This window comes from Centrocercus urophasianus, unplaced genomic scaffold (assembly GCF_019232065.1).
Source record: "Centrocercus urophasianus isolate 14NV4802_14NV808 unplaced genomic scaffold, USGS_Curo_1.0 seq_17, whole genome shotgun sequence".
Taxonomy (NCBI): Eukaryota; Metazoa; Chordata; class Aves; order Galliformes; family Phasianidae; genus Centrocercus; species Centrocercus urophasianus.
Window position 1 is genome coordinate 34,544,567 of NW_024884722.1, and position 16,621 is coordinate 34,561,187.

A 16,621-nucleotide genomic window follows, 5' to 3' on the forward strand; every position below is an offset into this window, starting at 1 on the left:
GAGGCAGCAACACCAACCGTAAGACACATAAAGTCACCAAGGAAATGGTATCAAAATAGTTCTATTTTTTTTATCAAAAGAACACTGTGCATGTAAACTTGAACATATGCATTGTTTCCTGCAAGAAGGTGCTGCTGATCCAGTAGCAACCCCCCCTTAGTCAGAAGAGCACGCAAGGAGAAAGGAGCAAAACAAGTTCAAACGCATGTTCCCTCTGCTCTCATAGCCCTGACTAGGAGCCAAGGCTACCAGCTGCAGACAGGCAGTACCACACTCCTCACACCTGCTCAGGATGCTGGGACTAACAGCACAGCAAGCAGATGAGAACAGGAGAGGTTCCTGCACACAGCACTGCTGCAGGACTTCTGGCCACAGAATGACATTTATCCAAGGCGGTAGTCTCCATATGGGCAGTGGCAGGAGATGAGTTGACAATGCTGCCAAGGCTCACCACCTTATGCACCAGCTTCCCTTCTCCCCACATGGGATCGTTGTTATGTCTTAGTATTGCTTCTCAGGATTCCTTGCTGCCTCTGCTCCTTGGCATCTCCAGGCTGGCATAACCCACCTGTAGCGTGATGTCAGCATGTGGCAGATCTGTAGGTGAGTCTGTAACACCATCGAATGCTTCTGATCTCAAAAATCTTGTATTTAAAAGTCAACCCCAATGGCTGCTGCTGCTGCAACAAGGAGAGGCTGCCTTTCTGCTGTAAAGTCAGTGCTGCAAACCAGAAACAGCAAGAAGCTAGCAGGCCAGGGATGTGGCTCCACTGGCTCCTCACAGCCCTTCCCACAGGAAAAAGGGGATCCTGTCAATCCAGGAATATTTCCAGGAGATATTTCAATCACCACAGCTACAAAACATGCTGCCATCTGGGTACTGGGAGTCTGCAGACAGCTGAAGGAAAGAACCGGTCAAAACATCCCTGCTCTCTCCCAGAGTTGAAGGAGAGGCAGTCAGGCAGGAGCTGAGAAAGTGTAAGGCACTGTATGTTACTGAATTTCCTCAAGGAGAGACACTGCAGACCTTCAAGTCAGACATGCCATGCAGGATAGGGAAAAATAGGACTGATGTGCACACAGTGATTGGGAAATCATTAGCAGATGTGAAGTTCCAGCTGTTGATTCTGGATTGAATCAACATTGAAGCAAGTTCTTCCTCTTGCCATAAGGTAAGATGGTGCCAGGGACAGGGAAGCAGGAAGAACATCTGGGTATCCAAAGCACATGGAAGAGAGCGAGGCTCTGCAGCAGGTTAAGAGGCAGGCAGTACGGCAGCAATGCAAGCTGGGACGTAGTTTTCTGGCTCAGGTCCTTGCCAGCATCTTCTGAGATTGTCACAGAACACAAAAAACAGACCCCAGAAAAAAATGGGCAAAGCAGAATATGGAATAGAAGAGCAGATTATAGGAACAAATTCACCTTTGCTACATCACTGGGAAACATGATGTCTCCCTGGCTTTGCAGCTGAGGAATCAAACAGGATCTGCGGCAGAGCAGAAGAAACAACAGAAGTGGGACAGCAAGCACGTGACAGCACTGGGCTTGGGCAGGCTACATCAGGCACTGATTCTCTGCCTCACTGTGATACTTAACAGAATGTTTGAGGAGCAGGGTAACACAAAGACTCCTGCCCTCTGGCCCAACAATGTCTTGCATGTCTCTCTTGCATTTCTCGTTGCTCTTCCATCTCTTCTCACTTCACAGCAGGGCAAAGCAGTGGAAATTCAGCATTCTTTCCATGGTGAAAAGACCCAGAAGGATGCTGCAGTCTGAACAGATTTCACAGTGCTGGACTCCCTCTTCCCAAGCAGCTGAAGTTTTCCAATGCACTCTGAATTCTGGCTTACAGTGCAATGCAAGACCCAGTCATCCAGGCAAAGCACGCTGCAGCCAGCCATGGACACCCAGCACAGGGCTCTAGCTTGGAGGAGGGTGTTACAGAAACCTGTCTGAGAGTACTTTCTCTGAGTCATTATCTAGTTTCACTGCCTACAAGAATGGAAAAGATTATGGCTATGCAGATCCTATTTAAATAATCTATTCCACACCAAACTCCTTGCTGGATCTCTTTCAGAGGAGGATCAGAGGCTGACCAACACAGAATCCTTGAAGAGAATTAGATCACGTTGACAGAAGCATGGAGTCCACAAAATGAAGCTGTATCAAGCAAGATGAAGGCAAACTCTTTCCTTGGTCTCAGCAAGGAGCAGTAGGAAATAGCGTGCAGCCATACAGCACTCAAAAGCCACATCTCCTACCTCAAGGATAATGTTTGCTAAATAACCGCACCTGCTGTGGAAGGCTTTCCTGGTGTCTGTCCTTTAATATTCCAGTATAAGTTTGTTAGTACAGGATATTCCCTCATTTGGAAGCACCAATTTTATAGGGAAGAAACAAGAGAGGCAGAGTGCTTGCAATTCATCGCTAGAAGAAAAATCAACCCAACTGCCAACTATAGGCAGGATGCCCATGCACAGGCTGCATCTGCCCCATCAAACATCGGGCAACATCCCCATTCACAACTGGGAGAGCTGCTGAGCTACAATGGGTTCTGTTCCACCTCTGTCAGCCAGTATTTCCCTTTGTTTTGAAGTGGCTGTCTGCAGGGCTCTCCTGGATTTCCTGAGGAGGAAGGTTGGTTTCTTGGGTAGTCCTCACATCAGCTTGCTGAAAGGCACAAGAATCCAGAAACACACTGGGGATGCTGTCGCCAAAATACAACTTGCTGTTCGCAGCTATTGCCTGGTATTTCATGAGTTCCAGATACTCTGGGGTAAGTTTCAGCTAGAAAAGAAGAAACAGGGACTTAAGAGACAAGTTTCTGCATTGCCAAGATTTCAACTCAGGTAGCCACTTCTTAGGAATTGAGATGTGGGCTGCTCAATTAAGTGCTTTCTCAGTGCTGTTCACATGCCTGTTTGTCTCCAGTGCAGTGGAAAAGATTAAGTAAGTTACCTTCTGACCAGCTTTGAAGTGCTCACCTTGTTGGAGTCAGCCAGCTTCTGAGCAGTGTAGTACTCCGCATCTGCTTTTGCCTTCTCTCTTGCTAGGAATGCAGCATCTAATACATGAAAAGCAGCATCAGCAAGTGAATGAGCACAACACAGTGAGCATGTAAGCCTGTCATGTGGGGACAAGCTGGCCTTGGTGTGCCTGTGACATAGCCTGACTGGCCAGGGACCTGCACTTGTGGCCCCCTTGAGAGGTAATCTCGTGCTGCTGTGGCCTTTGTTATTTTTGTAGGGCGGTACACCTGCGAGTCTAGTTCTGAGGTTTCTCTACCTGCCACCACTCTTAGCTGAAAGATAATCCCCACAGCACACTAGCTCCAGAGTTACCTTCAATCTCAGAAATCCGTTTCTCTGTTTCTTTCTCCATAATCTTCTGTTGATAGTGAATCCTGGCCACCTGGGCAGTCTTCTCCGCCTCTGCAATCACAACAGGCTCAGCTCAGACATATGCTTTGCGAGGCCTGAGAATCAGCAATCTGACCCCAGCCCTCTGTCACAGACATAAAAGTGATTTGCTTCTGCTGCCTCCCTTTCTGCTCAGATCCTATAGTCCTGCACAGCTCTGTGCCAGCTTGTGCTCTAAGAAAGAAAACAGTCCTGGTGCTTCTAGAGCAGAACTAGTCAATACTCCTTTTAAGGTGTGATTCCTCTTACTCAAGGGCATTTAGCTTAAAGCCCAGTTTTGCTGGCAGAGATGTTAACTCTTGACCTTCTCTAAAGCAGCCCTGCTGTAGGACAAAGACACTGCTCTGCAGCTTTGGGAGGAAGACACAGCAGCACCAAAACTTCTGTTTTCTACATCTCCCACTGACTGTTGGCACAGTTTCATCAAGACATTGTCCTGTAATTGGTCTCCCATGAGATGCAGGAATGGAAACTGTCTCTTGCCCAAGTATGCTGACATACCAATGAGCGCTTTCTTCCGGTCTGTCTCTGCCTCCTTCTCTACTACCTTCTGCTTCTGGGCTGCAATGAGGAGCTTAGTCTTCTCAGCCTCCCTGCAGGACAAGAAGCAATCTCATGAAAACAGAGCTGGATAAACAGTTCTGCAAACAAGGGCACAAGAGGACAGGGGGAAAAGACGCTGACCAGATGTTAGCAGCATTCCCTTGCAGCAGAGACAACTAGCCCTGTTTAAGCCAGTGGGTTGAAGGAAATGTACCTCATGTACAAGCGTAAGCAGAGTACACTTCTCACCATCTGAGCAAAAGGTAAGAGTTTTCTAACAGTATTATGCTCATGCTGAACCCTCAGAACCAATTTGTAAGTTTTAGGTGCTGCTACTCACATTAGCTCAAAATTCCTTCGGATGGCTTCAGGGATTTTAGGTTTTGTAACACGCACAGCCTATTAAAAAAAAAAAAGTGTGTTCATTTTAGATAAAACATTTTGATGAAATCTGCATAGCTAAGAAATGTCTAGTTTCATGAAGACATCTTCATATTAATCCAAGACCACACATAGCAGTTTCCAATCCTCTTGTGCCACACAGCTGAGCAACAGTCACTTTACATTTGTATTTCCTATCTCTTGAGTTTTTAAGAAAACAAAGTGATCAAGTGAGGGCTGCAGAAGACTTCTGAAGAAGTTCATCAGCTTTGTTAGAAGCTTAGTTATTCAGCCCAAAGGTGGAATGGCTCCTTAAGCAACACCAGACAATGGATTCCAAAGTAATGCTCAAGAAAGAAGCTCACCAACCCAAATAAATGAGAAGGCAGGAGTAAGAACTACAAACAGAGACAAAGTTACAAGCCCAGGAATTACTTTTCTAGGAGTAAAGCCTGCAAAAGCTACCAGGCAACAAGAAACTGCAGCAAAGACATAGGAGAGCAGCAGGGCATGTGTGGCAGCCGGACACAACTGTTGCATGCAGCTGCTGATCACCAAGAGTGCTTTGCATGGCAATGCTGATCACCAGCCTGTGTGCATCACCTGGCTGATGACTAAATTTTGGGAGATGTGGATTAAGACAGTCCATGGCAGTAAATTGGCTGATGCCATGCCTGGAAAGAAGAGTCAGCCTGGCATCAGAGCAGGACACTTTGGAACAACTACTGCTCCTCTGAACAAGAAGAACAAGCGGACTTATGAGACATCAGATCAGAATCAGTCCTTCAATGAAAGGGTTTTCTAAGCTCCTGCCAGGAACAAAGCCTCTCCAAGTCCCTGGTGAGGTTCTACATGCAGAAAGCTCACCTCAAAGCAATTCCCAGTCACAGCAGGGTGCACAGGGATATATTCTTTCCATCTCCATAATACCACCAAATCAAAGATCAGTCTCTAGAAGTGTGGGTTTTCAAACACGGGAGAAGATTACTCTGTAGGCTGATAAAACACTCTGATCTTGGAAAATTTCCTCTAGCTTAGACTTTATCTACTTGAAGGTAAAATCTGCTTGTATCTACTGCACAAAAGCATTACTCTGTATCATCAATATGGTTAATATTCAAATATTAAGGCACTGGTACAGGTTGGGACTAAGAGGCTAAGCAAGAGCTTTGCAAAAAAAAGGATCATGAAGGACTGGCTCTGGAGGCAAGCTGGTGTTATAAAGGCACTTCTAATCTGGCAATGAAGTGCAGCCCCTGACCCCAGGGCCGCTTTGGCAAAAGCTCAGGAGCAGGGTGAAGCCAACATGTGTTCCCATCTATCCTGGGTCTAATGAGGCTGTCTCAGAATATTGGGTGCAATGTGGGGAACACAGCGTAAGAGCTACTAAGAAGCTGCAATTTTACCAGAGACGAGGGCACAGCTCTGATTTGAAATGAAGCAATATACACAGGAAGAGAAGGTCACACCATTTCTTAAGGACTAGAGATGAACCACTTCCCTCACAAGTTATGGGGCATCTTCAAACTGCTGGTCCTGTGAACTAAGACAGGGCTGAAGCAGGCAGAATATCCTTCATCTTTTGACCAACTGCAAAGATCGGGCATGGTACATTGAGAAAGAACAGCTTATGTCACAGATCAGATTTAGCACTGTCATTAGCATTTCCTAGCAAAGAGCAGTGAGCTTTTCTTCCACCCTGAGATCAGAAAGACCTTTTATGTTACAAAGATAATTTTGACCAATGATGCTCATCCACTACAAACTTGTGTGCAATGTACAATGCAAATTAACCTGAGTATTGGGAAGAGCAAGGTTGACTCTTGTCAAAACAGAGCAGGCGACGGTAAAATAAGCCATGAAGAGGAATACAGTATTTACTGTAGCACTTCATGTGCTGTCAAAGGGAAGCTTTTCTCTCCCCACATGCATCCAGACATCTCTTTTCTTCTTCAATACTTGTAGAAACTGCATGGGCATGCTGGAGCTATACAGGGATGCCAAATGTAGTTAGAAGAAAAACATTTTCCCGGTCTTTATGGATTACACTCAATCCCTGCACATCTATGGCCTAAAAGGTCATTTCTCTACCCTGTACATCTCCCTCAACATAAAAACAGCATTTAGAAGTAGTAACTGTCACATGGGCAGTTTTCAGCTGACAAACCTCACTTTCAAGGCACAACTATTTCACCGTACATGGAAAACAGAAGCAAGAAATCTCATTGATCCATTGGAAGGTGAATGAATTAGAGGTAAAAAAAGAAAAATCTTTTATCGAACAATAAACCCACCTGGATGGTAAGACCTGGTGCCATGACATTGAGATCTTTTTGCAGGGCCAACTTCAGATTCTCATCTATCTGATCTGTGGACAAGAGAGATCACATAGCTTTTGTCACCATTTCTCCTATACATCGTGTGACAGCAATTCAGCTAGCATTGAAGAAACATCTCCATGGTGTAAGAAAAAAAGAATTTTTGAAGTCATTCTGTATATTGCTTTCCTTTTTATACCCCCTGGAAAATATTCCCAAGGATAGAGCCATAAGAAGCACATGACAGTGCCTCTGGAAAAGTTCAACTACTGACAAAGTCACGGCATCAGAGCCGAGGGCATATGGATCTCACTGTTCAGCAAGGAAACACATGCAGAAGCTTGTCCTTCCCTACCAGAGCCATGTCAATCTCATTGACTGCAGTGAGCTCTGCTTTAACTCTTGAAAGACCTACAGAATCCAATACTTGCTACTGAAAAAACATATTTTGTTACTCCCAAGCTCCAGGAAGGTCTTTCCACTGGAATACACTGTTATGAAGGGATTAAATTGCATGCATTACCAAGAAACACCTCTCTGACTATTTATGTTTTGCAAGTCTGAGTACAGCATTCAAAGATTCATTGCTTCCAAACATTATAAGTCTGACAGCTTTTTACCTTTCAAAATAATAAATCTATTTTCTCCTGTTCTGACAATCAAGAAGGAACGAGATGATGTTATACCTCTGGAGACACAGGTACGCACCCACTCCAAGGAGCAGAATGTCAAATTTGCTAACTCCTGAATGGGTGATACCCCCTAGTGAAGAAATTAAGGCTGTGCAATGAAGTGCAAGCATCTCCCTTCCAGCCCCTTGCTTCTAACAGTCAGAAAGAAACTTTTAAAGCAAAGAAATTAATTCAGCTACAGAACAAATTGAGAAGAACAAGACCCATCACAGTGAAGGCAACAAGCACGACTCCATGCACAACAGCAGAGAACACACTCTGTATGTCCAGAATTCAGCCCTGAGCAGAAAAGAACTGGAATCAAATCTCTACATGAGAATTCTGAATCATTAGAGAGTAAAGTTCCAAGAGAAGCAGCATATAAATATCTAAGAAGCTGGTTTCTAGACTGCAACTTCAATATGCAAGCTGCTTGCTCACAGGAGACTGCTGTAACATGTTTCACAGAACAGGAAGACTACACAGACCTTGGTGGGTGCATACAGCTGTCACCCACTTACCAAACAGCTCGATGTAAACCTCCTGGAGAGTATGGGCACTGCAGAACTGATTCAACTCGTGATGAATTTTATTGAAGATCAAGGTCTTGTCATAGTCCGCAGTGTAATTTCTCACAATATCGTACACTGAGGAAATAAGAGAACTATTATAACAGCAATGCAACCAGTGATCCTCTGCTGACATGAACTGCTTTCTGCAGCGCTTCTGCCTCTGCCCTCTACCGAAGTGAGGGCTTGTGACAATGGGAAAGCAGTGCAGCACTAGGACAAGGCACCAGAGGTGGGTGATCTCCATTCTTGGCACATTCCAGGACTTGGATGGACCTCTGTCCATCCCAGTTGCCCTGACAACTGTTAGCAACACGCCTGCTGTGAGCAGGAGATGTCAAAGGAGAAACCTGTAGAGAGACTCTCTCCACCAGTGCTGCTGCGTTACATTACTTCAAAGAGCTCAGTCACTATAGGAAGACATACTGCATGCTCCTTATTTACGATCTGCCTAACCAAACGGTTCAGGATTTACATGTGTAGGATCAGGTACCATACAAAGTTAAAATAAATAAATAAATAAAAAGCATCATATCCACTTTACAACATGAACAATGATTACAACAGAAACAATGCATCAGTAACACAAGGGTTTTACATTAAGCTGTGCTACTGGGAAAAAAAAAAAAAAAAGCCGTCTACATCTTTGGTTTGGCAGCTGATGAAATAAGAATGTAAGAGGCTCCTACATGGGCCTTACCTTTGCAACTTTTCCATTAGCTGAGTAGGCAAGCACCTGAGGGCTCTGCCATATGTACTGAGTTTCATAGGTCTGCCTCCCTTCAGCTCCAAGAAAGAGGACTGCCTGAGCACTTGCCACAAGCAGTCTAACATGTCAAATCCTTCAGGGGAGAAGCAGTCCTAGAACTTGATTTCCTCTCAGCAAATCTGTGGTTCTTTCAAAGGCTTGCAGGCACAGGCATGAATCTAAGTACTGGGAACCATAAAGGCAACAAGCCACAGATAATGGAAGGTGTTGCAAACCAAGACACAGCTGCCCGAGGGTGAAGGCAGCCACAGAGCTGCTTGTTGAGACAGAACTGGATATACCTGCATATGGTGCCAATTTGTTCACAACTTCTATTCGGTCAATGTAGATCATAACACCGCCACTGGAAACAAAAAAAGAGGGTTAACGAATTAGTACCAAAATTGCTAATACTGGTCTGCATTTAAAGCCAAGTTGTCCTTTTTACTCTTTTAGTAAAGTTTCTGTTAGAAACTTGCATTTAATTTTTACCCAGAACAATTCTAACCTTTTGAGCATTTTGCAATCAGATGTCAGTAAACCCCATTTCTGTACAGACTGGTTCTTCTCTGTATAAACCAAAAGCCTTTTCTAGCAAGCCTGTAAAGCAGCTTTCAGTTAACTTTGTTACCTCCTACTCGGCCAACAAAAGGGAAACATCTTCAGACAGGAATGCAACCACAATTATCAAAAGTTGGAGTCAGCAGAACGAAGGCGAGACAACAAGGCCAGCAGATAACACCCGCTGCAAGCAGCAGGGCAGCCTCTGTAATAGGAAAACTACAATCCAGTTGCTATCATGGAAACATGGTGGGATGACTCCCATAGATAGAATACCACTGTAGAGTGGTACTGCCTTTTTAGAAAGGATGGGCTAGGTAGGAAGGGTGGGGGAGTTGTCTGCCATGTTAAAGAGTGGATGTTCCGTGAGGAGTTCCCTCTGAGAAACGGTGAGGAGCTAGTTGAGACCCTGTGGGTTAGAGTGAGATGGGACTACTAATGAAGGACTAACTTGATCAAGGGGAGCCTGCTGATGATGCCTTCTTCCTTCAGCTGCAGAAGGCTGAATGCCCACAGGCACTCATCCTGATAGGAGATTTCAACCACCCAGATATCTGCTGGGAAAACCATGTGGTGAGCTACAAGAGATACAGGAGATTCCCAGAGTCCGTGAATGCTAACTTTCTGGTTCAACTACTGGATAGAGCGACCAGAGGTGAAGTGCTGCTGGATCTGGTGCTCACACAATGCATCATCAAAGGCATTAAGACTGAAGGCAGCCTAGGCCTGGTTGAGTTTGTGATTTCAAGAAGTGTGGGCCTGGCAAAGAGTGGGGTGGTCGGTGAGCCTCAGCTCTGTGCCTAGGAAGATAATGGAACAGATCTTCCTGGAAGGCATGTTAAGGCACATGAGGGATGAACAGGTGATCCAAGACAGCCAGTGTGGTTTTAACAAGGGAAGGTTGTGCCTGACCAACGTGGTGGATCTCTATGATGGAATGATGGCATCAGTGAACAGAGGGAAAGCGATCAACGTCACCTACCTGGACTTGTGCAAAGTCTTTCACACAGTCCCCCACCACAACCTTATCTCTAAATTGCAGAGATACGGTTTTGAAGGGTGGACTATTTGGTGGATAAGGAATTGGTTTGAAGGCCACAGACAGAGGGTTGTGGTGAATGGCACTACATCAAGGTGGAGGCCAGTCTTAGGACTGGTGCTCTTCAACGTTTTCATCAACAATGGGCTCAAGTGCACTCTCATCAAGTTTGCAGATGACACCAATCTGATTGATGTGGTTGACAAACTAGAAAGAAGGAATGCCACCCAGATGGACCCTGACAAACTAAAAACGGGTCCATGTGAAGCTAGTAAGGTTCAACATTGCAGAGACCAAGATTTTGCACTTGGGTCAGAGTAATCTCAAATATGTATTCAGACTGGGAGAAGAATTCCTTGAGAGTAGCCCTGCAGAGAAGAACCTAGGGATCCTGGTGAATAAAAAACTGACCATGAGCCAGCAGGGTGCTCTTGCAGCTCAGAATGCCAATGGTACCCGGGGTCCATTGGTACCCTGGGTCCCATCACAAGATGGGTAGCTAGCAGAAACAGGGAGGTGACTGTCACTCTCTACTCTGCCCTCATGAGGTCCCATCCAGAGTACTGAGGCCAGGTGTGGGGCCTTTAATACAGGAAATATGTGAAGCTGTTGGAAAGGGTCCAGAGGAGAGCCACAAAGATGATCAGGGGGCTGGAGGACCTTCCCTATGAAGACAGGCTGAGTGAGCTGGACTTGTTCAGCCTGGAGAAAAGAAGGCTGTGGGGTGACCTCATTTCAGCCTTTCAGTATTTACAAAGGGATTATAAACAGGAGGGGAATCAACTTTTTACTTGGGTAGGTAGTGACAGGACAAAGAGGAATGGTTTTAAGCACAAGGAAGGAAGATTAGATTAGACATCAGGGGAAAATTCTTCACAGAAAGAGTGATGAGGTGCTGAAACAGGCTGTCCAGAGAGGCTGTGGACGGTCTGTTCCTGGAGGCATTCAAGATCAGGTTGAACGGGGCTCTGGGCAACCTATCCAGTAACTAGACCTGGAAGTTAGTGGCCCTGCCCATGGCAGAGGGGTTGGAACTTGATGATCCTTAGCATCCCTTCCAACACAAGCCATTTGATGCTTCTATGAATGGCATGGAATGTACATTTTTCTCCACCTCACTCATTCTGTACTCTGTCCTTCTATGCTTGATAAAATGACTCTCTCATTCCAAGCAACTTCCAACAGCATTTTTCAGAATTTTCTGAACCTGCTTTCATCCCACTGCTTTGTTCCCATCACCTTATGATATGTCCAATAGCGCAGGGAAGCCCAGACATCATCCTGTACCATCTAGATATCCTGACAAGGAAGTAAAGCAGAGAGCAAGGTTTTCTTTCACCACAATCTCTTTCAAGAGCAATGCTGCACATCTTAATACTGTGATCCTTTGTGTCTATCAATTTGATGGGAATACTAGAAGCAAAACTGTCCTGGACAGTTTTGGGGCAGTTATTTTGGCAAAGCACTGTGGGCTGAATTGAGTTGATAATCTAGCTACTTCACTTTGGTATTGACGCAGCTTAAATGCCAGCTGAGACAAAGCTCCTTCCATTTTGGCAACTCACTACCACTCCAAACAACCCCACTTTAAAAAGCAGCCTTCTTGACAGATGCAATGCTGAACGACCCCCACTGCACAGCTCCCACAGGGAGATCTCCAGTGATTAAGACTCTCCACTGCAGTTTCCACAGCCTTTCTCACACTTGAATTTCTGACCTCTACCTTAGAATACATAGGACTGGAACATACCCTGAGGTCCTCACATCAGCACTGTTTTACTAGTTTTACTGACAGAATGAAAACATACAGGGGATGCTAGAAGAGACAGACATATACCAGCAGGCATTTCAGCAGCACTTTTTAGAAAGACTCATACGCTTCAGCATTTGGGCTAATGCCTGGCCAGGAGAAAACAAGGGAAGAACTGAAATATGTTGCCATAGAAAAGACCGCAATTAAAAAAAAAAAAAAAAAAAAAAAAAAAAAAAAAAAAGCAGCAAACCTTCAAAGCTCATTGCTAGACCACAAAGACAACCACACCAGGCTGGGTAACAAGAGCGTGTCAAAACTCTTACACTTAGTCTGTTTAGAGACACAGTGACTAACCTAACACATCCATTTGTGATCTGTGCAGTACACTTTTCCACATGACCAGTTGCAGGGATCTGTCCCAGAGCAGCAGTCCTCTAGTGCTGTGTTGGTGCTTCTGCCAGGGATCTTCAGTAGGAGCCCAAGACCCACACTTTGCAAGTAAACATCTAATACTAGGGCAATATCAACACTTAGCATCCTGGCTATTTACCTTTCCTTAACATGGTAAATCCTGTGCAAAATTTAGCATGAGTCTTCCCAATTATTTTGTAAGAAAAAAGCTACTTTCCTAGTTTTCGTGTGAAATATCAATACAGAGTCATTTCAATCTGCTTATTGTATTACACAATAGCCAGTGAAGAATCTCTTAAGTCAGCTCTTCAGAATACCTTGCTCTTCTACAACTAGTTTCATGAGGTCTCGTTGATCATCAGTTTTCAGAGATCAGCAGACTTGCCACGAGGAAAGCGCTGAACTTTCCGAGGAACTGAGCATACATTATCTTGCCAAAGAAGGTCAGAAACCTCAAACACTAGAGGTAATCACAGAACTGATTTTCATTTTGGCTTAATGAAAGGTACAGCAGGTACTAACCTGCTGTAATGAAATAGTTTTAGTCTTTGAGCTGACAGCTGTTTTATGAATAACATGTAACTGGTGCCAAAGCATTTTAAAATCTGTATTTAATGTATCAATTTGACACTGTCACATATGAGTGGGACATGCAGGGTAGAAATTAGGGATGGGACACCCACACAGCCATTTTAAACTTCCTAATGTATGAGAATACAGAGAATCGGAACAAAGCAGAAGAGAAAGATCAGTCTTTTCAGTCTGATGGTTCAGTACACAATCACAGTACTTTAAGCATTCAGGACCTACTCTTGTAATAGACTTTGAACCTGGACAGTGAAATTTCAGATTGGAATCAATTAATTACTTACAAAATATTGTTTTACTCATTTTTTCCTAATATTTTATTAGAGAAATCTGAATTCAAAGTTTTGAAGTGGAGCAGCTTCAGACTTTGATTCCAAATGCTATACATTTAAAGGCATTAAAGAAAACACAGAAAACTGTTCTAGAAGTAACATCTCTGAACACCAGCATTACTTACAAACACTCCTGAAAAAGGCTTTAAATCTAGACTAAAGCCTGCTAGGTAACACAAGATTTTTATGTTAATATTTAAGCTCAATCAATGCTCATGATTTGCTATAGGAGTAATTCTAAGCACTCATTTTAACAAGGGCCAAAAACAGATAAAAATTAACTGCTTTATTAATGTGGTCGCCAGTGTTCAACTTTGAATTTCAAAAGAGTTGCTATGTGTCACTGTTCAAGTCATGCTGATAGTGTTCTGTTGTATTCCTAAACAGAAGCATTGCAAGTACCTTGCAGTGAAAACACAAAAATGATCATTTCTTGCTGATCCTGATGGTACAGATTCAGTGATCCCTTTACTTTGTGAAAGAATTAACACAACAAGATCTGCAACACAACCCAGCTTTCTCTCCTTCTGCTATCGCTTTGCTTGCTTCAACAATGTAAAAATCAACTTAATTATGAAGCAGGCAAGTGCCACCCCTGGTAGGTTGCTGCTTTATTCCGACAGATCCTCTGTCTTTCTCTCTCTGTCTCTGTCTCTCTCTCTCTAAATCAGGTGAAATGCTGATTCCAGAAAATGCTGCAGTAATTCCAGGAAACTTATTTCTTGAGCTGTTGTTTAAACAAGTCATCTCCCACCAGGAGCAAGGACTTCACCATTTACTTTTGCCCACTGCTGTAATCAGCACTCATATTCACCAGAAGCTTCCGGCTAGAAATACGCAAAGCAGAAGGCAGACTAAAGAAGACTATTGGGTGCTGAGAGTAATGCAAGGAAGAAAACAAGGAAAGTTGGGAGGTCATCAGCATAAATGCAAACATCAATTCCAGCAAGTGCACTTGGTCCTATACCTCCTGCTTGATCTCCAAGTGAAATGAATGCATTTATGCTTGGATCTAATTTTATGCTTTTACTTTTCAGCCTCTGCATCACAGCACTACGAACAACTAATGCAAACTACGCAAGAGAATACATCTACTACATCTACTCTACACCAGAAGAAATACAATGAAAAAAACATACCTTGTTCCACAAGGCACATTTTTCACTTCATCAGTCTGCAGAGTGGTCTGAAATAAAAAGATAACCAATGCTCAGAAATGCACACCATTCTCCAAGCAGACCGTGCTGCTTTCAATCCATCATAACCATAACAGAGGCACGAAGAACCAAACTGCATCCTCTGCCTCCCTCGTGGCAGTTGTAGGTGCAAGTAGGAAACGGACTTTGTCCTAACTGCCTTCTGGGAGAGACAATGGCATCTGTGCTCATTTCCCTACTCTTACTTCCTGCAGCTTTCCTGGGAATCTGTCCACAAACAGATCATATCCTAGAGTGAGGCATTTCCTGCTCCAAAAGAATCTGTGCAGGTTCTCATGCAGCAAAGCACCCAAAGGCCCAACAAATGCTGACATTTTGCACAGGGCAGCAGTCCAGAGACACTGACCTGCACAGATTTGAACGTGGTGATGAAGGGCAACATGATGTGGTAGCCTGGTCCACTTGGACTAGTTAACAATGCACCACCCCTAGAGAGAAAGAGAAAACATTCAAGCAAATGGAAAACACAATCAAAATGCCAGGAGTCACAGCTATGTTAGTGTGAATTACACGATTCACCTGCTCCATATTTCTTGCATTAGAGTCACTTCAGGCCTGTAACTTTATTCACTACAGTGCCAAGGAGCAATCTATCTTGAGAATATTAACAGCACAATTTCTGTATAAAACAGCTGACTCTAAAGAAGACACTTGCCTGTTGTGACTTAACAGTTTTGAGAAATTAACTTTTAGAGATAGCAGACATAGCTAAATTCTGCAACATTCTGTTGCATCACTGCAACACTGAAGAGAGTCTACAGAACACAGAATTTTTTCCTCTAAGCTGTTGACTAGCAGTCATGGAAAAGTCCAGCAGCTGGTGACCTGTGACAGTTTGGATTTCCATAGTGCATTCAGCACAGCCCCCTACTTGAAGGACAACGATCTGCAGTCCCTTGTGTGGTCAGACAGCTAGTTGTCAGTTGGAGACAGAGGAGAGCTCTGAGCAACCAATGCTTAGCATCCTGCAAAGGCCCACATTGTTCAACACACTCATAATTACAGGAAAAAAGCAGCACAAAGGGATTGGGCCAAAATGGGGAAATGAAGCGTAGAAAGGAGGATAAATGGCATAAGTGACCCAAAGATTCAGAAAGGCTGGCAGAAAAAAGCTTGGAAAGGCTGAGGCTGAATTTCTCCATTCCTTTATTAAAATTTGAAGAGGAAGCATCTAGTAACCACCCTCTCTCTTTCTACAGAGTTTGTCCAGGGCAGCTGCAAGCTCCCAGTGCCACTGGGCCAGGCAGGGGCAGGCAGGTGCCCACCTGTCCTAGGACAGTGCAACAGCACCCAGGTGAGAGCAACAAGGCTGCAGGCAGGCCCAGGATACAGGCTTCATGCTTTTAGATCCCAATTATGAGCAGATAAGTCATTTTGTACAGAGGTAGGAAAAGCAACTGAGGGATCAGAAAAACAGAGGACTGCAACGGTTCTGTACAGAACCGTGCCTTATAGGTGCAAGAAAGCAGAAAGAACTCACCCCACCCACTTCAGGGCAAAACCCTGAGGAAAAACCAGCAGGGAACAATCCCCTCCCAGGGTACTCTGAGGTCTGAGAATCTCATCAGTCAGAAGAACCTGCGGAGGCCTTCCAGTAGGAACGCTACCTGTAGTACACGGCCAGGTGTCCCTCCTCAACCCTGTGGATGGAGGCATACAGGAAGAAGACAAGGACTCCCGTAGCGGCCACCACCACCGCTCCGGCCTGGGCCATGGTCATTCTCGCAGCACCTGTGAGACAAACTCCTGAGGGAGGGCGGGAGGAAGCTCCCTTCCCAAGGGGAGGGAAACGCTCGGCCTTTGCACCGCAGCACTCGCGCTTCCCAGCCCAGCGCCACACAGGCCCGACCCGCCCCCGCCTCGCGAATCCCTCCTTCGGACAGAGAACCGCGCTTCGGAACCCGCGCACCCCCACACCGGCTCTCACCTGGCGGGCCGGCCCCGGGAGGCCTACGCTTGGCTCACGACCGTCCCGCCGGGCTCCGGCCGGCCCGGGAGAACCCAGAGACGAAAGGCGCCGCGCCTTCCCGACAAACTAGGCCCAAAGGCCGTGACGCCCCGCCCCTCCCGC

The 16,621-nt window shown here is 45.0% G+C and overlaps 1 protein-coding gene across 1 annotated transcript; it reads right to left on the reverse strand.

The window, feature by feature from the left end:
* Window positions 1-45: 45 nt before the first annotated feature.
* ERLIN1 (ER lipid raft associated 1) lies at window positions 46-16,586 on the reverse strand. The gene is made up of 12 exons (XM_042818863.1): window positions 16,478-16,586; window positions 16,158-16,281; window positions 14,897-14,978; window positions 14,473-14,519; window positions 8,952-9,013; window positions 7,854-7,979; window positions 6,638-6,711; window positions 4,303-4,361; window positions 3,921-4,012; window positions 3,342-3,431; window positions 2,985-3,064; window positions 46-2,787 (listed from the first exon to the last, which is right to left on the reverse strand). The coding sequence occupies exons 2-12, from the start codon at window positions 16,268-16,270 to the stop codon at window positions 2,569-2,571; spliced, it is 1,044 nt and encodes a 347-aa protein (XP_042674797.1). The 5' UTR covers window positions 16,271-16,281; window positions 16,478-16,586; the 3' UTR covers window positions 46-2,568.
* Window positions 16,587-16,621: the final 35 nt, after the last annotated feature.